The sequence below is a fragment of the Seriola lalandi genome, unplaced genomic scaffold, assembly GCF_002814215.2.
Source record: "Seriola lalandi dorsalis isolate HSWRI2012SDOR001 ecotype SW California unplaced genomic scaffold, Sedor1 jcf7180002054334, whole genome shotgun sequence".
NCBI lineage: Eukaryota > Metazoa > Chordata > Actinopteri > Carangiformes > Carangidae > Seriola > Seriola lalandi.
Window position 1 is genome coordinate 723,452 of NW_019524887.1, and position 25,060 is coordinate 748,511.

Genomic DNA, 25,060 nt, shown 5'->3' on the forward strand with positions numbered 1-25,060 from the left:
TTCCTGCAGCACTTGAACTAAGCAAAGGAGGTAGATGAATTACTGACAGGAAATGACTGTGTCTCACCCTGTTTCACACAGATATGAATGGAAAATGAATTTCTGTGTGACCATTAAAATGAAATGAAATTCAATCAACAAAGAAGAAGGTGGAGCTCTGATTGGCCAGACCCCTGTGGCCAACTGGAGCTTTAGCCTTGTTCCTTGGGTTGGACTATTGGAGTCTATTTAGTCTAATAAGTAATAAGTTTGACATTATCTCATTTTGATTTGGTATTTCATAATTCAAATGATTTTTTTTTCATGCATCCTAACTTTTCTTCCTTTTTTTTTCCTGGCACAGGTGGGCTTCCATACACATACCACTTGAGGTAAGCTAAAAAACAATAGTTTTGTAATTTGGGTGAATTTACCCTTTAACGTTGACAGTTCGCATTAAAAAATAAAAGTTGATATCTAAACTTAAACAGCACTTCTTTTCCACATCTTGTTTTCTCTCAAAAAAAAAATTCTTAATATCCTCTCGCGCTCTTTCTCTCTTTCTCTGCGCTTGCACTCAGACACAAAACGCAGCAGCGGCAGCAGCAGTAGCAGCTCTGATCTGACGCCTTTACCTTCTTATTTTCCAGTGAATACTGCCAGCTGCAACTTTTGTCACCACACAGCTGCCGGTGGTTCCTCCTCACACACATTACAAGCTAGATTCATTAAAAGTCAAGAGAGGCAGCTGGATGATGTCACATCCGTGAAGAAGGGTCCCTATAACTGCACGCAGCTCGGATTTTCGCTGCATGCGTGCCCACAAACTTTTTTCCCCCTTTGCAGTGACGAGAGGTTTCTCCCCGCTGCCCACATGGCATGCGTAACGGGGACGAGTGGATGGATGTGCCCCCCTCCTCCTCAGGAAGCCAAGGTTTTTACCAGCGCGTAGTGGACGTGGTGGTGCGAGTCCAGGGGCAGAAACTTGCGTGAAAAATTCTTGTTCCCGTCGCGGCGGAGAAGGCGGAGGAGCGAAGCATCGTAGCAGCCGGCAGAATGTGGTCGCTCTCCGTGGTACTGAACCCGCTGCTGTTCCTGCTGCTGTTCGGGTACTGCCCTTCAGTGGTGAGTTTCCCTTAACACTGCCTTTTATATTTCTCTCGGAAAGCACAGGCTTAACTTCAACTCACTCTGTCATGTAATGTTAGTGCTGTAAAGTTCAGGTCATTGGGGATGTAATTAATTAGGGTGGAGCATTGCACAATGGTTGGTGAATGACCAAAAACACAGAATGAGTCATTTATGTTTCCTGCCATCATTGCTTATTGCGCTGATTGTTTGCTATCGTCACCATAGCCAATGTACACTCTGCTGCAAGCAATAACTGACACTAAATATGTGAAAAAATAATCTGAAATAAAAAAATACTGAATGTAAAGTAGTGATAGAGGGAGAGAGGGAGAGGCACCATCACAGCACTCATGTTTATTGCCTACATCAACCACATAGCACTGATATTGATCCTGGAGTATTGCCAAGCATATAACTCACTTTTAAGGGAGAGTTCAGTCATTGTGAAAATAAATAAATAAGCCTTGCTGCTGTGGATTACATCCAAATCCCCTCCCAGACAGAAGAAGCAGAACTAAACATCTTGAATCTTGATACAGGTCAAATCAGACTTTACAGACTTTACCTGAAATGATCTGTTGATTTTTGATGCAGTTTTCTTTTTTGCACTACCTCTGTGATTATAAAATGTGATGTTTTTAAAGGAAATGTTTTATCCTGCCAGTTTAGTCTTCCGAAACAACGATGCATTGGGGAGCATTATCACAAATTAGGAGGAGCATCTTGCAGATCACCAAGCCATTTGGACCAGAGTAGTGGTCGATTAGGTTCATCCCAGCCATGCAGAGTGCAGTCCCTGTGCCAGTGTCTTGGTTGCAAAGCAGTGTCTTCCCATAGCATCACCTGGAAAGTGGTGTGCAGAATTAATGTTGTTGGTTTGTTCAGAGAAACAGGAAATATTTGCAGGCTGAGTCGGTGCTCAAAACTGTATACATATCTGTCAGAAAGTATAAATGAACGCCCAAAACAAAAGAGGAGCCAGCTGTCTGAATTATTTAATGAGAGAAAAACTCTTTGTGCAGAGTTCCCCACAAAAAAGAAGCCTAGTTGGAGAGTGCATCTGGCTTGGCTGAGCTACAGATTCATTTTAATATGAGGAAATGTGCAAGTGAGAAGAGGGGAAAGGATGTGCGTCACTCAAGAGACAGAGGAGAAAGACCGTTTTAACAGATTAGTGAAACTGGCTTCTTTTTAGGAGCCTTTCAAAGCAAAGTAAGGAAAAGAGGGGCTGAGGATGTGTTTTTTTCTCCCTCTTTTATCCCATTCAGCTATGATGCTGAGGGAGGCTGATTTCAGCTACAGTCATGGTGCACCAAGCCTTCTAGTCTCCCTAATAATTTCATAGACTACCAAAATGTACCAGACATGACCTCCAGATATTTCCGTTCAGTATGACTTTTTCCTCTGCTGCTTGTCTCTGTGCTGAGCAGAGGAGTTCAGAGGACAAACATACCATAAAAAATACAAAAATTGTAAAGGTGAAATTATTATATTCTACTTTCATGGCTTTTATCATATAATCATATTAGGACCAGCTTGGCATCAGGGCATCATTAGAATAAGCTTTAATTCCTAGATTACAAACTTTACAAGCAGCCAATAGGAAGGTGGACAAAGATTGGGGCTGCAGTGCTTTGATAATACCAGAAACAATTTCCTTACAATCTGATAATGTAAACATAAGAGAGACGAGTTGGGGAAAAAGAACGAAAGCTCATGAGATTGATAGCATAGAAGGCATTTTATTCATATATTTATTTACAGACAGAAAATGTGTCAGAATGCAAATGTCAAAAACCAACACACTAATAAGGTAAATCAAATTCTGTATAGCAAAATTCCAATTTATTGTTTGGGCAACTATTTCATTCTTAAAACCCATGACTTTTTTATAGCAACATAAACTAAGCATGACGTTTTTGCCTGCACCTCTCTGTAGGTGACAATGATGAGTCAAAGCCTGCTCTTTCTCCTTCGCGTGACGTCTTTCCCTGCTCAGAGGGGACATGATCTTTCATGGCTGATTCCGAACACTCTTTAAACTGCTCAGGCTGACAGGCAAGGATGAATGGGAGGAGGAAGGAATGCCTGCACAATAAACAGGGCAATTTTTTTTGTAATTTTTCTGTCCATCATCTCCAAAGGCGTCAGAACGTGTGTCGCATGTTATGCTCCCTACAGGTTGAACGTAAAACAAAATCCAAATGGTAGCTGGTTGTCTGCCAAAGAGGCTGGTAGTGCAGAGGAATTTACCATCCACAGTCAAAGGTTGCCAGTATTTGGCTGGAGGCTTGTGTTAATTTCCCAGGCTGACAGTACACGGCAGTATTGTTTAAATACTTACTGTCTTTGTGTGTCTGATAGGTATCAACTTTTCCAACACTTCAGGGCGCTTTGATCAATATTTGGAGTAAAACTAGTTTTTACTGTGTGCACTCTGACAGTGGTTGATGGTGTTGCATTAAAATATGCTGCGTTGGCTTACGATGCATAACTTTATGTTCTTTAGACTTTATACTCTAAAGCTGTGGAGCATATTGAATGTAATAAAGAATGGGAAAAGCTTCCACAAATCAGGTTTATCTGCGTCTTCCAGCAGGACTTTCAGTTAAAGCATTGGAAGGCCTGGTGAGGAGAAACAGAGGAATTTCAATTCATCAAGGCCAGGAAACACTGTTTATTGTTGAAGAGGAAATTCACTGGAGACCATATACTGTGAGCAGAGGAATATCTTACAGCAAAGGCAGTTTGTTCTTTCAAAGCATCAGACTTTTTATAAGTCAGTGGAATTGGTTGGTGTCAGAGCTTTGGGGGCATAAGGCAGAAAAATGGATGACCCATAAGAAAAAATAAGAAAACCATAACTGCTGTGTGCCACAATTTCATGATAGCGATATCATCAGAGTTAACTTTATTTGATGTGTCTCTCTGTTGATGTGTGTGCTGTCTATTCTACGACTGTGCCTGTGCTTCTGTATGCAGACCATCAGGCCAAAGGAAGGGTGGCAGGTGTACAGCTCAGCTCAGGATGCAGATGGGCGTTGTATCTGCACAGTGGTGGCACCTGAACAGAATCTGTGCTCCAGAGATGCCAAAGGCAGACAGCTCCGCCAGCTCCTGGAGAAGGTGTGTGCACACAGCCACTCTCATACATTTCTTTTTATGCAACAAAAACACACACACACACACACTAACTCACACTCTCTCCCTCTCTCTCTCTCTCTCTCTCTCTCTCTCTCTCTCTCTCTCTCTCTCTCTCTCTGTCTCACTCACATATTTACAGTAAGCACCGTGCACACCTGCATTCATATAGACATATCACATCGATTTCTATCGTTATTTGTGCTTCTTTGTTGCCTTAATCCTCAGAGAGATTGCACCAGCCAGGTCCATAACCCTATTTTCCACTTCTGCATATATTACATGGGTGACATCAACTGAATGGCTGCTTGTGAAGATGAAAATGCTCTCCATCTCACCTTAACAGAACTCGAGTGCCCCTGTTTTTTTGCAACAAACCAATAAAGGCTAATTCTAAGGTTTGGAGTATAGTATTACCAGGCTTTACGCATTTGATTGGGTACGTTATTTTTAACAGGAAGTGGACTGTCCTCAGCTTTTGAAGAATTTGTATTATTTTTTCCACATCTACCACCATGTATTTTTATTTTTTTTTAAAGCATGCATTTTGAATTGATTTCATAAAATAAGCTCTGAACACGACAGCCAACATTGTGAACTGAAGTAGAAACATCAAATTTAATTCCAAATGTTAGTTGTTTTTTGGGTTTTTTTTCACCACCATGACAGTAGGGATTTAATGCATTATCTACAAACAAACAAACAACACGGCGCTGGAGTCACTTTCCTAAATTAGTATACCATATAAGGAAACATTGCTGTAGCCTACATTTTAATGTTGTATGCCAAAGGGTGTTCTCTGTCATTCATTGGGGCCTTTGACACTAATGTACTAAGCTGCCGCAGGGCTTCAGTGAGGCCATTTTAGGATCCCTCCACCACAGCCAGAAAAGTATGCAGAACACACAATGTGTGAGTGTTGTGCCACTTTGCTAGTGATGTGCTCCAGTAATGTTGGTTGGTTGCAATTATAGTCAAAGAGAGAGAAGAGAGAAAGGGCCATATTTCTTCTTGCTCAGACGCCCTATGAACCTACTGAGCTTTTGTTAAACCAGAGAGAGACACTGTAAGGTTTCTGTTTCAACTAAATGCACTGAAATGTCATCAAACCCAGCAGATTCAATAGTTTGTTTTAAATTATAACTGATAAAGTGATATGTATGTTTAAATAGTGAGAGAAAACAGAGCAACAGCCCCATGTCCATGTAAAATTTATCCAAAGCTCTATTCAGCTCACATATGGACGGGTAAAAGACAATCACATTGGAGGTCAGAATGTTGATTTATTCCTTGGGACGCTGGAGCATGGCAGGCTACTGAACGGCTGAACATGGAGGACATTTTAATCCCGTGGTGGACGGAAAAATCAATGCAGCGCTGTTTCATTCTTTTCAAAAGGTGCAGAACATGTCGCAGTCAATCGAGGTGCTGAACCTTCGGACGCAGAGGGATTTTCAGTATATCATGAGAATGGAGAGCCAGATCAAAGGCCTGCGGTCAAAGTTCCGACAGATCGAATCGGACAGGAAGACACTCGTCAACAAAAACTTTCAGGTATAATTTTTGTTTTATGTTCACGCCTGCTAGAAACCTCACAGGAGATTCAGGGTAAGGATCTCTTCTAAAGATGTCTGAGAACCATCTGAACTGATAAACTTTCATTCCTGATGAGACCAATGCAGGTCTCCTACTGGCGAGCCAAGGACAAGGTTGTCTTAAGAGCCAGACAGGATGTGAGGGGAGTGTCCAGCATATAAAAACAGTGAGAGTGACAACACACTTCCTGATTGCTTAGTGAAGTATATTCATTATCAATTTGTTTAAAGGAAAGAGATGTTTTTAAAGATGTGACCAAGCAGAAAAGTTACATGGGCTAGAAACTTCAACAGCACTGTTGTGACAGTAAGAGTAGTTTTCTGTCACAGCCAATATCATCTGTTAGGTTTATTAAAAATTCCAGTTCGGTTATTATGCTTCTTAATTCCACTGTAAAAAAAAAAAAAAAAATCCTAAAAGTTGATGGTGATGGCCGGTTCAAAAAATTTAGATTTAGATTTAATAATGGAAGATAATTTTCATTGTGAACGTATTTCTATAGAGGCTATAGGACCTGTGTATAATCTGACATTGTATAATCGACATTGCGTTTACATAACAATAATAAATAGAGCAATTACAATAATAATTATCGCTAATATTATCCATCAGTGAAGTGTGTTCATTCTTACTAGACCCTTTCCCTCCTCCTCTCTCTTTTTACAACACTGTGTGCTCTTTCTCGTGATAAACTTTTGGTATAGATATTTTTTTTCAGTAAATATTATGGTAAGTGTAATGTTTTTTTGTGTTATCATGCAAGAAAACAAAATTATGCTGTTTTCCCTCAAGCAGTGGTATTTTTTTATAATAATGAATTAGTAAGAGGGAGAAGAAGTCTGCATTTTTTGCAACCCAATGGTGGAACCCTGTTCTTTAGTTTTATCAGGTATTGACCCACTACTATAAGAAGATGCAGGTATCGCAGTATCTATATATTTGACATTGAGCTACCTATCTCCAGATACTGAGTCTTACAAACTTAATTTTCTTACACAAGTGAAAACAAGTCCCAGAGGTGAGGAGATAGCATGCTTCAGTTTCCCTGAATATTATATCAGCCTCAGTTAAAGATGTCAGCCCTGTTAGCATAAAACATCCTGAAACTGCTGCATTGAAAACAAACTGAATTGTTCTGCCAGATTGCGAGAGTTGTTAAGACAGGTATTTTTGCAGTGGGGTATTCTTGGTGTTTTCTAGGAGCTAAAGGGAAAGATGGAGTCCCTGCAGCCGCTCATCCCTGTCCTGGAGCAGTACAAGACAGACGCCAAGCTCATCTCCCAGTTCAAAGAGGAGATCAGAAACCTGTCTGGTGTGTTGATGGGCATCCAGGAGGAGATGGGAGCCTACGACTATGAGGAGCTGCAACAGAGGGTCTTAAACCTGGAAAATCGGCTCCGCAACTGTATGAGTAAACTCAGTAAGTCGGCATGGTGACCCAAGATTAGTCTATGTCAAAGGGATCATTAGGCACATTTCTAGCAGCTAACAGCAGATAGGTAGTTTAGATACAGAATAAGGGACAGAGTAGAACTGCTTTGGGAAAATGTTTATTTACAGAACCACATAAAATTTTCCCGAGCTAAAGGTAAACAGTGGTAGCATCAAGACGCTATGTACTGCTAAGTGAAAAAGTGCAACCCAGGCTTATACAAAAACTTGATCGATAACTTTATTTCATATGTTTGTTTTTTCCCTTTTGATTCCTTCTGGTTGCTTTATAGCCATTTGCAGCCGGACACTAAAAGGCTGTGGTTTCTTTGGTCCATTCATTTAAGTCAAACTCAAAGCTAATAAGATCAATTCTGCCTCCAGAGCAGCTTTGCCTCTGATAGAGGTTTGCATAACTAAAGCCCCAATTTGCCAACTGCCAGGTTATCAACATTGATGGGGCCTGTCAAAGTGTCAACCTAAATAGCTAACGTGAATGCTAATAGGATGTGGCTGAAAATCTGTCTGAGCTGGCGATGATTACTCAAGCATTCATTGTGCTTGAGCTTTGATTGAGTAAAATAGCAGTTAAACACTTGATAGGGAACTTGCGAGCTTAAGTGCAGGTGATAGCCGACCGTCATTTGGCACAATTAAAATGTCTGGCAAGATGAATAAAGTACAGCTCAAACTACTTCAAATATCAAACCATGTGGGATAAATGTTCAGGGGTTGACAAGTTGTTGTATTGTGGCATTTCCTCTGGTTATCCGCTGTATTTCTATAAGAGCAGAAGAAACATGCGGTGGTGCACGGATGCTGCTCACAGAACATCAACAACCAAAACCTTTTTGATTGAAAAATGAGCCACTACCAGATTTAAGCAGTCCAGCGCTTTGAGATCTATTCCAGTTTATTCCAACCATAACATTGGCTGTAGTTTTATCATGTGGAGAGAGAGAAGTTTTGTGCTGTTTGTGTACCAGATCCGTGTGATGTGTTTGCAGCATGTGGCAAGCTGATGAAGATCACTGGGCCGCTGACAGTGAAAACATCAGGGACCAGATTTGGAGCCTGGATGACCGACCCACAGGCGTCTCCCAAAAACAACCGGGTGAGCCCATTTAATGTGCTTTTCTTTATGTTGCAACGCTTTGAAGCAACACTGAGCGGTTTAATAATTTACATACAACCGCTTCCCTCCTGTTGTTCAGCAGGGGAAAAGATGTTGTTGAATTACAACATCATACTCCATAAAAGTTTTTCATACATTTAGATGCTGAGTTCAAACATAAAACATGATATCACTTGTGGAAAATAACCAAATTCACTGGAAGAGTCTGCACTTTATTTTCTACTTGCCACAGAGCCTTCAACATAGTGCTTTACAGAACCTGTAAAAGCCAGTGCATACTCCATAAGATGTCTGGCACTTTGTCAATTAAAAAGTGTGTAAAGAAAGATATTTTGTTTACAGTGCATTCAGGGTTACACATCAAAATAAACTGTGTAGATCCTTGAGACTGAACAAACTTGTTAAATGTGTTTGCTTCCCCATAAAAGCATTTGCAAAGCCATTTTTTTTAATACACTTATACTGCAGAGGCCAAATGGCAGTTTCCCATGCAGTAAATCCACAAACAAGTTGCTCTTCATGTTGAAAAAAACAGAGTCACGGAAAAGAAAAAGCCTTTATTTAGTCAGGCAAAACATCACAGACATTATGCAGGACTACATAACTTTTCTATTTGCTTTGAACATTGTTTGTTTTGGAAATGCCTTTGTTCACATGCATGTCTGCTCTCTAACTAATTCATCTTGTTTTTATTGAACAATGTCATTGCTTTTAACATGTGCCATTATTTGCCACGATTCTTTTCAGCCCCTGATCTCTGTATGTTTTGTCTTTGTTTTCTCTCTTTTGGTATATTCTTGTGATGTAATCTGTTTTTCCTTTTGTAGTTTTATATGAAACCTTCTTTTTTTTTTTTTTTTTTCGTGTCCAGGACTCCCTGGCAGAAGAGATATTGTATCTCAGCGGGACCTTCCTGGTTCAATAAAGGATAAATAAAATAAAATAAAATAGTTACCACCACCAACTGTCATTTGGTGTCATACCATGAGGCAGAAATTTTTACGGTCTCATCCGCCTGCTGGTACGCAAACATATACAGATATAAACAGATACAAACAAACAGAGGTGTGGTTCCTGTACCATAAAGCAAGCTTAGCCTGGTTCACTTGGGGTTATACCTGGTTTCACTGAACTTTGGTTGTCTGTTATAACGAAGCTGGTTATAAACTGACTCAGACCTCTGGATTTACCTATCCAGCTATGAACACGTTCACTTGAAGGTCGAATTAATTACAAATGGGCGTAATCAGAACCATAAATTAAGTGATTTATATTATAACTACAAATAATATTCAAATATTAAAGCATGGTTAAGGCCATAAAGAAGTTCAAGGAATTATCATAAATGTCTTTGCTTTAAATTGAGTATTTGTATGTATGAATATTTGATGCACATAAAAAACAGATATTGTTTCTGCTGCCAAAGCGGAGAGGAGAAGAACAGTAGTTCATGTCTGATGAGTTCTGTTTGACTGAGATGTTGCATTTATGATCATGGGAAATATTTAACTGCGTGTGAATTATTTTTCTAATAAAAGACTACAGAGGGCAAAGTTTTTATTTCCAGTTATCATCACAGTGTCTTCTCATGTTAATCTGAGCTGCAGTGATGGAATAGGAATGTAAAAACATCAACACTGTGAGGAGTCCTGACAGTAATGGAAGAATCATGCAACTACAATCGTCATTTTGCTCAAATGAAAAAGCCTGAAACAGCAAAACAATCCTACTGATCTATAAGAAAATAGACTGCTCTTTATTACTTGACACCTTATTACAAACTCTTTTGTCCATGTCAGGATGCTGTAGGAGTGATTATTCCATGTTTCCAGTCATCTGATTGGTCAGCTGATAGTTTTTAATCTGGTCCTCTGCTGCAGTGCTGGTTAGCAGCGCAGCAGAGGTCGCCATAGCGATCTATTCCATCTAAAAGTGAGCCAGCCTTGTGCTACCAGAAAACCTGAGTTAAGCAGCCGGATGACCCACTAATCGTGCTTCATGGTACAAGCTCCAGGCCTAATTTTCAAAACCTTTCTCTATAGCACCACTAGTGGTCAAAAAATCATTTCTCTCTTTTATTAAATAATAAATAAATAATAAAGCCCCTCAAATATTAAAATCCTCATTCAGTACACTTGGACGCTGAAATCTGAGATTATGAATTCAAAAAGTCTCTTTCTGTTTCCAAGTTGCCCTCCCTCAGTTTCAAGAGAATAAAATCCATCATTAACGGTTTGGCCTCCAAGACATCTTCAGTCACTGGGTGTATTTATATCCCCTTTGATGGAGCTCCTGTGCTCTGACATTCTCTTTTTTAGTGAATGCCCTGTTTCTTATACTTTTTTCATGCACATATTAAAGATATCAGAGATTCTTTTAAATTTACAGACACCTTGGACCGACCACCTGGAGCTTCTTGTACCTGAAAATCACAGGATTGTTGTGTTTTTGTATTCATTTGTCTCCAGGTCTGGTACATGGACAGCTACACCAACAACAAGATTGTAAAAGAGTATAAATCCATCGCTGATTTTGTGGCAGGAGTCGAGTCGAGAACGTACAACCTTCCTTTCAAATGGGCTGGAACTAACCACGTGGTGTACAACGGCTCTCTGTACTACAACAAGATGCAGAGCAACATCATAGTGAGGTACAGCTTCGAAACGGGCCGCGTGGTCACACAGAGGGCTCTGGAGTCGGCAGGCTTCCATAATGTGTACCCCTACACCTGGGGAGGCTTTTCAGACATCGACCTGATGGCGGACGAGCTGGGCCTGTGGGCCGTGTACGCAACCAACCAGAACGCTGGAAACATTGTCATCAGCCAGCTGAACCCTGACACGCTCCAAATCCTCAACACGTGGAACACAGAATACTCAAAGAGGAACGCCGGCGAGTCTTTTATGATCTGTGGGACACTCTACATCACTAACTCCCACCTTACTGGCGCCAAGGTTTACTACGCTTACTCCACTAAAACCTCCACCTACGAGTATACAGACATTCCCTTTCATAACCAGTACTTCCACTTGTCTATGCTGGACTACAACGCCAGGGACCGCACCCTCTACGGCTGGAACAACGGCCACCAGGTCCTCTTCAACGTTACACTTTTCCACATCATTAAAACTGAGGACACCTCTTAGGCGGAGGAACAAAAGGGAAATTGTGAAAAAATGGATTAAATGGATGGTTTCACCTGAATGTTCTTTTGAATTCTATTTATTTATTTATTTATTTATTTATTTCATTTCCCTGATTAGTTTTGTGCATTTTATATAAATTCATTTAATGGCATCTCGTTATTTTGCCTGCTGATCCATCAAGATATTCCCCATGTGGGAATGTGACGCTCTCCATAAAAATAAATGACAGCACAAATTAAAACAAGTTCATTGCATTATGGAATACACTGCAGACGCACATTTTGGACTAAATAATGGCACTTTTACTTTGCAACTTTCCGGAATCCTGAACAATGAACTGCGAGTAATTTCTGCAGTTCTCTTTTCACTCTGAAAAGAAAGCTTTTTCGAAATGAAGTCTTCATATTTATAATGATTTCCTCTTTCAGTATTGCATTTATTCATGCCCCCCTAATTTATTCATATTTTGACTGTGTTCACTAATTGTTCGTTTTGTTTCCATTCTTTCCTTGCCATTTATTCATCATCATCTGCTAATTTATTCCTGCCTTTCACTAACTCCACTTAGCTTTCAATTTGTCTTTGTACTTTTCCTTTCAAAAGTTTGACCTTGTACAAGACAATGAGAAATGTGGTGAACCATAATGAACCTGTATAGTTATTGCACTTGGCTTTTTTGTGTCAATGAAGATTCTCAGTCATCAAGGTCATAGAATATCTGCAAGTACTAAGTCAAAGTACTTTGGCGAACAGCAAATTTGGTTGCCTTTAACTTAGTACTTTGAGATATTAGCTTTTTTGTAACATCAGCAACAGTTTGTATGCCTTACTCAGTGCAATACGTTCTGTATGCCCAAGGATAACAGCTCTCGTGCATGAATGTTGGCTATCCTAATAGCATTTTTACTGTAACTGTACATCTGTGTATTTTGTATTTGCACAGCATCCCATTCTCCTCCTCTCTAGTTATAGTAATAGTAAAGATCCATTTATACTGACAGCAGTAGATAACTTTAATAAGCATTTGTTTGTGTAAATAAGAAGTTATACATAAGCTAAATAAAAGTATTGTTTTCATTAAAAGCAATGTTCTGTGTATGTGTGGTTGCAGGATGACAGATTGGTTAGTTTCTCTTCTCTGCAGCCAAAAGGAAACACTGAAATACGTCAAAAATGAGGTAACATCACACTATAATTTCATGTGCGGTCACTTCAACTCATAGATGTGAGTGCAACAGTGCTTTTCGGCCAGAAAAGACTTACTTCATTGTCCTTTATAAGGCCAACATGACTTTTTTTCTCATTTCCTGCTCTACCCATTCTACATCACTGTTACTGTTTGTCAGAGCTTTAATCACATTAAAAGATATGTGATTTTTTTTCCTGATAACTCTCAGCAAGGGACAGCATCCTTGTACACTTGCTGACAACAGCTCATGAGAGCTTCATGCTTTGGTTTATGTGTTGGCTTTACTGGGTTTTGACTATAGCGAGTTACAATCAACAGTCTACTACTATAACTTTAGAAGTGATGTGATATTTCTTGTGCAGTAAGGCTATGAGGTATTCACTATGTTTTAATGTTGACAGTGCACTTCATTAGCAGTTAATCAGCCAGTGTTAAGCAGAGCAAGGAGAGAAGTAGAGAAGTGATATTAGAAGGCTTTATTTAGTCAGGTATATTGGTTTAAAACACTGACTGGTTTCAACTTCAAAATGATCTTCGTTAAGGCGCAAAAAACAGAAAAAAACACATTGTTTACACCTTGGACTCTATATCGATAACACAGCGTAAAATAAACTTTCCTGCATCACATAATGAAATGACAAACGGACACCGAGAAAACTGATATCATATTTGTCATGTGAAACTGATTAAGCCTCTTTATTTGAAAAATAATATGTTTCAGTAGTTTGGAGGAAATGACACTGTGACTTAGTGTCAACCGAGAGGTGTTAGACGTTTATGAGAACAGCTGGTGGATGTAGCCTGTTATACTAACTAAAAATATTGGCACAAGTATGAGAAAAGCTGAGCGCATTTGTGGTGCTAATTGTGAACAAAAGTTGATTCATAAGTTTGTGAACAAATATCAGTGATCTCATGCAGTTACACAAAACTTTTTTTTTTTAGATTAATAGTATCATCATGCTTTACTAAATGTGAAGGTGTTTTCTTTCCTCTTTGGAAGTGAGTGGGACATGAATACAGATGACATTAGGGATCAGAGCTGTGTAAAATGAGCTATTACAGTTTTCTTTAGGCAGATGACATTAACTTTCAAAGTGATGTGACATTCCTTATCTAACTTCTATTGTACTGACTCTGCGCTACTTTACATGTCATTTAAACTTACATAATTCTGAAAGCTATTGCAGAGATCAATTAAGAGTTAGAGCGATAATATAAGGATTGACAAAAAAAAAGTCCATCATAACATATAAGAGGAGGCCTAAATGGGTGCAAACTCATATACAAGATAATAAACCCATCTTAATAATACGAGGACCATTAACCACAGGCAGTCAAGCTCAAAAGTATGAGTTACACCTTTAATTGGCAGCCTGTTAACAACTGACTAACCTCCTCACTCAGATGAAAACTGAATGTGTGTGTGTATAAAATACAGCAAGAGGACAGAATATAAGTAACTCAAAGTTTCACATCCTGTCAGAATCTACTTGTTCTGAAATAAACATGATAATTAGTGCAAGAAGAAGAGATTGGCAAGATAAGAATCTGACAAAAATTCACTGGTAAACAATAAGATTTTCAAATAGCATTTAGTAGATACAGTGAAATCCAAGAATAGAAGTTAATTATGAAGCAAACGCAATTGTCGAGCAGCCAGATTTGACCCATGTCTTCTTGTGAGGTTAATGAGGGAGGCAGATCTTTTTACAGTGTAAAAAATGAGCAAGTTTCCAAGCAATTTAATGTCACAGTGAGTCTGAAAATAAATCTTTGCTCCCAAGATCATTATATTGTAAACTATGGCTTGTGACAAGTGATGTTGCTTATAATAAGATACTGACTAATGTATAAATAAAAAAGTGGGATGATATAAAAAAATAAGCCAACTATATCTGTGGATTGTTAAAAGAAAAACAGAATTGTATGACTCCAAACAGACTAACCGTGTTAAGATTCACACTTTTTGCAGTGCCGCTCTGTTGACTCGTGAATGTTGACTCATTTTCTGTTGTGAGGAGGTGTGATTTCACAGCGTGCGTGCGTGTGTGTGTGTCATGGCCTTGAGGACTTTTTTAGCCATCCACTGCTGTAGTACACACACGTATGCATGCACACACACACTTTAAGGACACACAGATATCCAACTGACAGGTTCCGTGCTGAAACTCTCCTCCAGGTCAGATCAATGCAGGTCAGCCAGACAGGAAGCATCTCAAAGGTCAGAGATGCACTCACACCAACTCTCTGGGTTTCCTAAAGGCATGCTTTAGGAAACACAGTATGGATCTCCTGAGATATTGATCCCTGGAGAGTGCCGATGTTAAGCACTTCCCCATGTAGCAACTCGAATGATTCTGTCAGCATTGTGCAGCATTGAATTCTTGAATTACTATAACTTCAAGTCTTGTACAGCGTGACAGTTGAACAGTAGATGTCAGAGTTCTGGTAAATCTTGAAAGGAGATGAAACCAATACTGTACGTCGAACGTTAGAGTACCGTCTCCTTCAAGCAAGAGCACTATGAACCACAACCCTGCCAACCCACTGACTCTGCCAGTGGCCAAAATTTCAGTTTTTCTATTATTAGTCTACTTGATTCAGTGGAGCACACTCATGTTCACTCATGTTTCACTTCTTTATTCAAGTGATTGCTTTTGTCCAACACACTCTTATTCAGTTGACTTTTCCCTCTCACTGATACAGGGAACAGACAGTTTTTATGTGGAGCCACAAACACATATTTACAAGGCTGTGCTACACAAAACACTGTGTACTTGGTGTCTATAGTTACTCCCATGTTTTTCATTTTAAATAACTGATCTACCACATCTGGAGCGCAATTCTGCCAAGAAAATACAATACAGCTACATCATATTTCTTAGAGCATCTTTTTGAAAATGTCTCATTAGTGCCAAGACTTGAAACAGCACAATGGGGCCCATGCACCGTGAGGCTGTAACACTCTAATGTCAACCGGCTGCTGCTAGTATTAATCAAAACTCCAACTCACAAATGTTGAACCAAAGTGGAAATTCTTGCTCTAATTGGATGATTTTTACAGCTTTATTCATATATCTATATATTTTTGAGAGTTTTTTTTTTCCTTGGTTCAGTCCCTATTGCGACCATGTTTCCTATCAGTTGATGAAGAGGGCCTCTTCCTTCAAACCTAAACCTGTTTGGACTGGGGTGGAGAAACCTCTTTTAGTATAGTATCTTCAATCCACACAGTGGCATATATTCTGCTTGTAAAGGGATTATCAAATCAGTGTAGTTAAATGTGATGGGTATGGTACTGTGGTTGTCATCTAACACAAAACAGCATGTCATGGATGTGTTAACAGAATGTGTAGCATAGCAAATGAAATCAATTGAATTAAACATCTAAAGAGGATGCTAGTGACAAGTTCAAAGCTGACAAAAAAAACTATAAAACTGTATAGTGATGGGGTGTTAACATTAAGGATAATCCTTCTCCTGTTCATTGGATTTGTGTTGCTAGGTAACAGCTTGGGGTTTCATTTTATTTCCTGTCAGCTTTTGATATTAACAAACACTGTAACAGGAAATAAAAGCAGATTCAAATTAGGCTGCTGAACATGAAGCAGTCTAAAGAAATGAAACAGAGGCCGTACTTAACACGCACTGCAACTTTTCTCTTGCGAGCCAACCCGTCACCCAAATGTAATTACTGTGGTCCATTTGATGCCGTCCACTGGGAGCCCTTATTTATCATTATTACAAAATAAACATTAACATCTGTTGACCAAAAGTGTGGATGACTTTAGCTGTCAGCTCAGCTTTGCCAGCAAAAAAGGATTAGAATAAAATCAAATGTGTAGCACTACAGGAATTGTCCTTTTACTGTGCTTAAGCTGAATTACAACGTCTATATATGATTATAAATGATAACCTGATTCTACAAATCATTCTGACGGCTGAGAAATAATACCTTGAGAGTGGGAGATCAAGTTGTGTCAGCTTATCTCTGTGTGTAAAAATCATATTCACATATTCATTGCTGGATTTACAAAACCATGAGAGACTGGCATGGCACCAGGAAACACAGAAGTGGGTAAAAGCAGGCAGATATTTCCACTTTAAGATTGGATGTGACTGTGTTTACAACAAAAAATTGGGAAATTGAAAAATTGACATTCAATAGTATTTTTTGAAAAGCAGTTTTTCAGTTCCTGTGCCAATTTCCAACCAGGGTGAGGGAAGAAAACATAATTCAGTTTCGATTGTGTCAGGTGTTTTCTTATGCAATCGAGGCACGTTTGAGGGCAGTGGAAAACAGTTTGTGCTCAAGATAGAGCTGCAGACTGATGTCTCTAAAACAAGTCAACTGTGGTGATTGAAGTCATTAAAGTTAACAGCTATTGGCGGAAGAGAACACTTAGACTTTACATTTAAAGCAGGACTATAACAAGACAAAATTTAGTCTCCATCAAAGGCCTGAGTAAAAGTGGGAATTGTATTGTACTTACTGTGATTGCTTAACAAATGACATTGTTGTTTTCAAGTGTGAGAATGAACCAAATCTCTATGTTGTTTTAGATAGTAAAAATCCTACTAGATTCACACATTTGTCATATCCATTACAATATCTTCTGGCAGATAATTGTGTGAATGATCTGGCTAATAGAAGGGCATTACACTGGGGCCCATCAAACTCATGTTTTTGAGTCTTTTAATGCCCTTTATGTTCCAAAACTGTATGTTTTATTGAAAATAGCTATTAATTCTCACACCACTTATTTCATTTGGTTACTTTCTTCTCAAAAGATATGAAGTAAGGCATGCTGGGAAATCCCAATTCGACCAATGAGCATGCTCCTGTCATTTGACATAACTTGCGTGAATGTACGTCAATTTTTTTCTCAGCCGTTTAGCAAGAAGCAAGTGTTCTTCAGCAAATTGACATAACGTTAGCAGCAAAATGTTTAGCGAGCCCAAACAAAAAAACGACGCTAAGAAGAGGAAGGATAAAAAAAAAAAAGAACATTATGAGTTTACTGCTCAACTGACGACATTAGTTAGGTTCTACTCCCTATACCTCAAATTCATTGACTGTTAGCAATGTTGACGTGCAGCTGGGGGCTAACGTTAGCTGGACTAGCGAACAGCGGAGCCAGGAATGTGGACTTGAGCAGTGCTGATATTGATGTTGCTGAGGGCGACGCGAGGGCCGGTGGATGAACTTCTGAGTGGTGAGTAGTACACCTTTCTCTGTTTGTTGAGCGGGACCAGGGATTTAAAGATATAGCAATGTTATTGTAATCTCTCATATGTTGGAAAATGTGTAGTTACTGTAATCTGTGTGTGATAAAATTTGTCCCCTGTGTCATTGATGATGCATGTTATACAACAGTTAGTTCCGACCGAAGTAATTTGATTGGACTAGAGGCATTCCATGAGTGCTGATAGGCTGTTACAGACAAAGCCCTTATATACAGCACTGGGACTTTTAACCACATGTATCACTCCGCTTCACAGGTGTTCTATTAACCAATAATCAGCGCTACATCACCGGTCGTTGTCTATCTTAGATTGTAACAAACTTTGCAAAGATGAATATACTTACGGAAATAACTTTTGACTCAAATCCAAAGAAGCCTGGATAATTCAGCGCATACCTGAGGTAAGGTGTAGACAAAGTAGCATGCTAGTGTGCACAGTGCAGCTCAGGAAAATGTTTATGTGTTGCTTAGCAAGAGTCCAGTACCAGTCCCGTTGCGGAACTATTTGTGTTGGTGTTGCCAAATAAATAATGAAATTAACAAACAAGTCATAATATGTTGTTGCTTATTTAACTAATATGGTGCTCGTAGAACTGTTGTAGAAAAGCAATATGACACGAGAGGGAGTGATGTACTGAATATCAGCACGGCTATGTTTCGGTTATATATACGAGGTCGTACAATGCTTAAATGAATTTTATGGATATTAAAAAAGTTATTATGTGATCGGGGCCATCGTCCATTCATTAATACTTTGTAGACCTATATTGAGTTGTTGCGCTTTTCTTGATGGCTGTTTGATTGCTTACTGACTGACACACTGTCTAAGCTAACTTTTTGTTGATTTGTTAGTGTCGGTTGGCTAAAACTATTTGCCGGATGTTTGATAGTTGGAGAAATCAGGAAGTGATGGTTTGAGTCCAGGGCAGGCAGTTAGAGTAGAGCTTATGAATATGGCAGCTGCTGCGATATGCTGATCAAAGGCTAGTTTGCAGGATGTGAGCTTCACGGTGAGCATCTCCATGGTGACGTACCAATTGTCTGCAGTGGTTGTGTGTGTCAAAAACACTGGGGCCAATCACAATTATGTACTAGTAATTATGTTATTTGTATCATGTTAACATGGACATTTAGGGACAACACAAATTAATAAGAAACAATATGATGTAAATATGTCATATTCAGCCAAAACACAAATTTTCATCTGTAGTCTTCATTTTCTTGCTGACATACTCTTATTGGTAAAGAAAAATCTGTCACATTTAAGTGTTTTAAAGTTGTGTGTTAAATTGCTCAAATATCATCTATAAATATTCAGCCATAAAGACAATACATACCCAAATGACTGAAAAAATAATGTACTGGTCTCACGGTCTTCAGATCACAAACAATAGTTCTCGCGGTTCATTTAATGTGGTAATCTGCCACTCAACCATTGAAAAATACCTGCCACTGAGGAAAGGAAGATGTCCCTCTTTAGACATACAGCCTTCAAATCAAGTGGAAACAAATTAGTGGGCCTCCCTCCTGTGGTTTAGTTCTGACTTTTATAAGCATACCTCAAGGAAAAGCAGTACAGAGGTAACCTGAGACAATGTAAGCAAAAATCCTGCAGACTAGATACAATTTAAAGTGTAATTAAAAAGCTGCATGAGATGTGATCTGGATGGAAGTTTTAAAATCAGCTGTGCTACATTTACTACTGTATGTTCAACTACTTTTTGAGGGTAATAGTGACATTGCTATTCCAAAAAAGGTACAAATGATCAAAGTGGAACTGTACAAGAGCAACTGCTTAAGTGAGTGCAGATTCTGATACCTACATTTCCTTCAAATGACTTTACAATCAAAAAAATAATAATATATATACCAGTTGGCAGATGCTTGTTTCTCGCTTGGTGTTGTGCTTGATGTCTTTTTCAAAAAGGACAGGGCTGAGAGGATTTGCCTGTGGGACCCCACTAATTTTTACTAATGATTGTGGTTTGGCTAGGACCCTTTCCACAACCTCGTACTGCTTATAAACTGAAACAGTTTACGTCTACGTTGTTAAATCTCAGTGCTTCTATCCCAAACAATAATATGTTAATGGTGACTATATAAAATGGCATGAAGAAACACAGATTTTATGGATCTTTTCTTTGGGTCAGATAAGTGGAATTCCTTTGCTTTAAATGCATAATTATTAGGCACTCAGACTGAGAGCAAATGGAAAAGAAACTTGTTGTGAGGTAAGCTAAGAAATGTCTATCTGTGACATGCTAAAAATATAGCATAACCGTAACGCAGGTAAAAGTCGTGCTAGTGAAGTCATGTTACTCAGTACTGTCTGGTAGCAATAAACTAATTAAGTTTTGTAACATTAGTTAACATTAGCTTCCATAAGATTGCCATTCCACACCAAGTAAGGCTGTAGTGGCAAAGTCCCACAATGAAATTTGCGTAGAAAACTTGCGTAGTCTCACTGTAAAACGTATTTCTTTGTGGCATTCTGCCCTTCAGTCTGTGTTTATCATGTGTTTGATTCTTTCTTTTACTCTGATGATGCTCTGGAAATCTTAAATTCAGAACAGAGGGCAATACTTATCTTGGTTCTCTACAAAATATTGTTTATCAGTTGTTCAGTCCTAACCCTAATTCAAACTGTCTTTTCTGAGCAAGCTCGACTACAACCTCTGGAAATAGTAATGCTGCTTTAAAATGATAATGCCTTGTCTGTATCTGTTTTTAAACACCACAGGCCAGTCCATTTGTATAAACAATGATTAGATTATAAATGTCAGCAGCAAAATTCTTCACAGACCTTACTCTAATGGAATTATAACAGTTGGAGACAGTTATATCCTCGCAGAGCAAAGAGTTTCTAACTTTTAATACATGAGTCACCACAGTTGGAATCAGCTCACTAGCCTGTCTTTAAAGTTTCAGATATATAATACAAGAAGAAACACTTTCTCAACAAATAAGATACACATTAAAAGATAAATAACAGCAACAGCACCTCCCTTCATTTCTCCACAACAGTGTTCTATAATTCCTCCAACAGCAATTATTGACAAAAAACCATGGACTCATGAGCAGGGAAAGTGTCACATCCCTCCAAGCTGTTTCGGATGATCAAAGCTACTGTAAACTCTGGTCTGTCCACCAGACCAAATTACTGAGCCCCGAGGCGAGAATTACCATCTGAGATTTGTAGATATTTCATGGATGAAGATAAAGTAGAGGAAAAGGGATAACTTACTTCTGCTGAATTTATTTTAGTTTTGTGAGACCATAACTTCCTTGGCGACTGAGATTCTGTCAATAGGTAGAAACAGAGACGGATAGTTATAGATACAAAGATAGAGGGACATTTTTTGTCCTTCGTGCCGTTGCTCCTCCTCAGATGTGTTCATTTTGAATGTCACTTGTCCTCAGGTTTGCATTTCTGTATTTGGCTGCATTCCTCTGCAATCATCCCTTATCTGTGTGCACAGCAGCTAAGGGTGCGTCTCCCTGAATGAATGGGCTCAATAAACCTGTCACAGCCCAGACTTGTTGACTCTGTACTGACTCAGGTTACGGGGATCCATCCTTTTTATTGGCTCCAGTTTGGCTACGGATTTACAACGTGACATTCTGCTCACACCTGACACTGCCATGAAAACATCAAGTCACTTAATATAATTCCCCTGTTTGTTGTTCTGCTCAGTTGTTGTTGCTTTCAGTACTTTGGGCTGACAGCTCTGTAAAACAAGATGCTATAGCATAACAATTACTGAAATATTTTCATAGCGTGTAAAATACTAGCATACCCACAGTCAATACATTTTCCCATCAATAAAACAAACTCATAATATATTCAGTATTTTAATTTACCTAAAATGTAGAAACTTATGAATTGGCCCTTTTTAAAAAAAAAAAAAATAAAAAAATTCAGTTGTTCTGTTACATGTCATTGCTTCATAATCATTTGGTGTCAATATATTATTGTCACTGCAAATCATTATATTTCTGAACTTTGCATTATATTATTAAATGCTTGTAATGCAGGGAATTTATTTGTTTGTTTTGAAACTTTGTTACATATTTGCTTAATTTGCTTAGGATGAGGATGTTGGATAAATGCCTAAAACCAAACAAGAAAATCTTTTTAGATGGTGTGAAATATTAGTATAGGTAGTCAATGTAAGCACAAAAATATATTTTCAACAAATTAGTTGACTTAACTCTTAATTAACTTTTCTCTTTCTCACAAATGTATCTTGTCAAAAAATATGAAATGGCCCTTTAAAAAGCTCCTTCCTAACATACCATACTATGTCCATTCTCTTTAGTGTAGTTTTTTTCCCAGTGCGTTTATCCTACATCATCTTTTGGTGACAGTATTGTCACAGCACATTATCATGGCTTTGAACTTTACACTATGCAGTGTATTGTACAGTACTATATTGGTTGTTTTCAACAGTGATGTAAGTGCACTAATATGGAGTCTGATCCCAACACATAACAACAGACTAAAGAGCTCCTGTTGCTGCCCTGTGGATTGGGCTTCGCTTTTTTTATAGGCACACTCCGTACATGTCTTTAATATAAGGAGAGATTGCAAAATGGAAACTAAATGTTAAAGTTAAGGAAATGGATCATCTGTGAGGTGGAATATCATATATGTGGGCAGATACTTAAGTAAATTTCACGCTCCATAGTATATACTTTAAGTTGCTCAGGATGTGAGTGTCAGTTAAAGGCTTACAATATAAATGGAAAATCTACAGAAGAGTAGGAGTCACATATTTTTTCAACCTCCCTGTTTTTCTCAAGAATTTTTAATGGGGTTGACAGATGATAAAGAGATGACGGTCGTCGGGTCCTGGGAGGGACAATCGGGATGTTAGCTTCTCCTGCTGTCAGGGCAGGTGCACACTGGGATTTTTGACTGACAGCCGAGCATGTCAAAGCATAGACGAACAGGCCCCTCTTCCAGATTAACTTTCCACTGCTCAAGCCTCAGAGATTGATCTGTGCCAAGGACTGGCAAAGCCTTGGTGTGGGTATTGTAAAAGGAGATTGGATCTGTTCTTTCAAGGAAAGAGCTCCCAAGGTTGTGAGAGAAAGAGCATGATAAAAGAAATATGGCACTTTTATTAAATCACTTACGATCATTGCCGGGGATGTGCTCATACACACACGCACACACAGAATCACACACTTTCAGGGTCACTCCACTTTCTTTTGATATAGTCAATTTCTTGTAAAATTAAAAAACCTGAATAAGTTATTGTGCACAATTTGAATTTTATCTCACCAGATAAAATATACTAACATACCCTCAAGTAGGAAAATTGCTGTTTTTATTTATTTATTTATTTTTATGAATTGCATGAACACAGCTCAAAACCTTTTTAAATCTGACATCTGTCATCATTGTCTCTTGTTCTTTTGAGTGAGCTTTCACGCTGATTTTACAGTGTTGGCATTTGCAGATACATTTGTTTTTGTGTGATTGTCTTTAATCATTAGGCAGATTTGCTGTTTGAGTTCTGTTTCGCAGGCCTTAAAGGAATAGTTAGAAATTTTAGGAAATGCCTTTTCACTTTCTCTGTGGGCATGGAGCTACAGCTTAGATTAGACTGGTAGAAGGGGGCAGCAGGTGTCTTAGCTCTTTATCTCAAAAGTCTCATCTGTTTTCAAAAATCCACCTCGGAGGCTCACTGAATAACACTTTATACTGCTTCTGTTTAATCCATACACAAACAGAATGTAAGCACAATAATTTACCAGTTTTAGGCATATATTTTAACTTTTGACAGAGCAGCTAGCTCTTTGCCTCTGCTTCCCATCTTCAAGCTAAGCTAATGACCTCCTTGCTCCAGCTTCACACAGGCATGGGGGTGATATCTTCTTATTTAACCTAACTCTTACCAAGAAACCCTATTTCCCAAAATTTCAGTTTTTTCCTCAAGCATAGAGTTTATTTCTTTCACTATATTGTTAGCATTGTAAAGTAACCAGGGAAATTTTTCTGTGTTAGTCATGGAAAGACTAGAAGTTTACAGTGACTTGCAATAAGCTGCAATAGGTGTGACTGAAGACAGTCTTCCTTATTGTCTTTGACATTAATGGAATAACAGTGGGGATGGCATCACTTCCATTATACTCAGCTCCTGCAGCAGATTATCTGGGAAAAATTTGCCGTCAGCCTGCTTTATATTAGAAGGGATGGAAGCAGACAGTGGATGTGTACATCAGCTATTTATATAAGCAACTATCGTGGATTTTGTTTGACTGTAGTTGTCTCAAAAACTCTGTAACCACGCTGTGTGATGTAGTGAACATGTGAATACTTGGTGCCTTGGCACTGTAGATGTGCACATTTTCAACTAAATGCAACTTGTTCTGACTTTCTCCTTTGTAAATGTCTAAAATTAAATCAATTAGACATTCATGAGCTAATTATATGTATTTCCCAGGCAAATGATTCAATTATGTTCTGTAAACGAGGCATGACTGACCTTTTCTAAAACGAAACTATTCATAGTTCAGTTTCCACAAGTGCCTCTATGGTTCAGCCAATCTATTGTGCATTTCCTAAATGTGTTAAATAGGGCTTACAATATCAAGACGTTTCAGATAGTGTAAGGTGACAACACAATCTTCTGGTTTTTTTACTATTAAGAACAGGATTGTAGTTGATTATAGTGCAGATTTGGGCATATACATTGATCCGCAGATGTTGAGCAACAGTAGTAAATTGTGGTTATCTTTCAAATTGTATGCCTTGGCTCTAACCTCAATAGAACTAAATACAGAATGTTTATCTTTGTTGTGATCGTTCCACCACTGATTAAACCATTCCATGTTTGGATAACACACAGTAGATAGACAGGTGTGTAGGTAGCTAATCTGGTCAACTAACCATCACTGTCTTGACTTGCCTGCTTGGTAATATCTAGTAGAAGTCAGTGTGGTAGTTCTTTGTTAACACTGCTTTGCTAAGTTTCCATTTGCATTGTTTCCAATCTCCCTCACACGCAGCAGCTCCCAGGTGAATCAGTCATTACAAGCTCATGAAACATTTTTC

General features: G+C 38.7%; 1 protein-coding gene across 1 annotated transcript; it reads left to right on the plus strand.

The window, feature by feature from the left end:
• The first annotated feature begins 610 nt into the window (after positions 1-610).
• Positions 611-12,646, plus strand: LOC111655865 (noelin-3-like). Its single transcript, XM_023407400.2, has 6 exons — positions 611-1,104; positions 4,093-4,236; positions 5,650-5,805; positions 7,048-7,267; positions 8,286-8,392; positions 10,882-12,646. Exons 1-6 carry the CDS (start codon positions 1,036-1,038, stop codon positions 11,557-11,559), a joined length of 1,374 nt encoding a protein of 457 aa, XP_023263168.1. The 5' UTR covers positions 611-1,035; the 3' UTR covers positions 11,560-12,646.
• Positions 12,647-25,060: the final 12,414 nt, after the last annotated feature.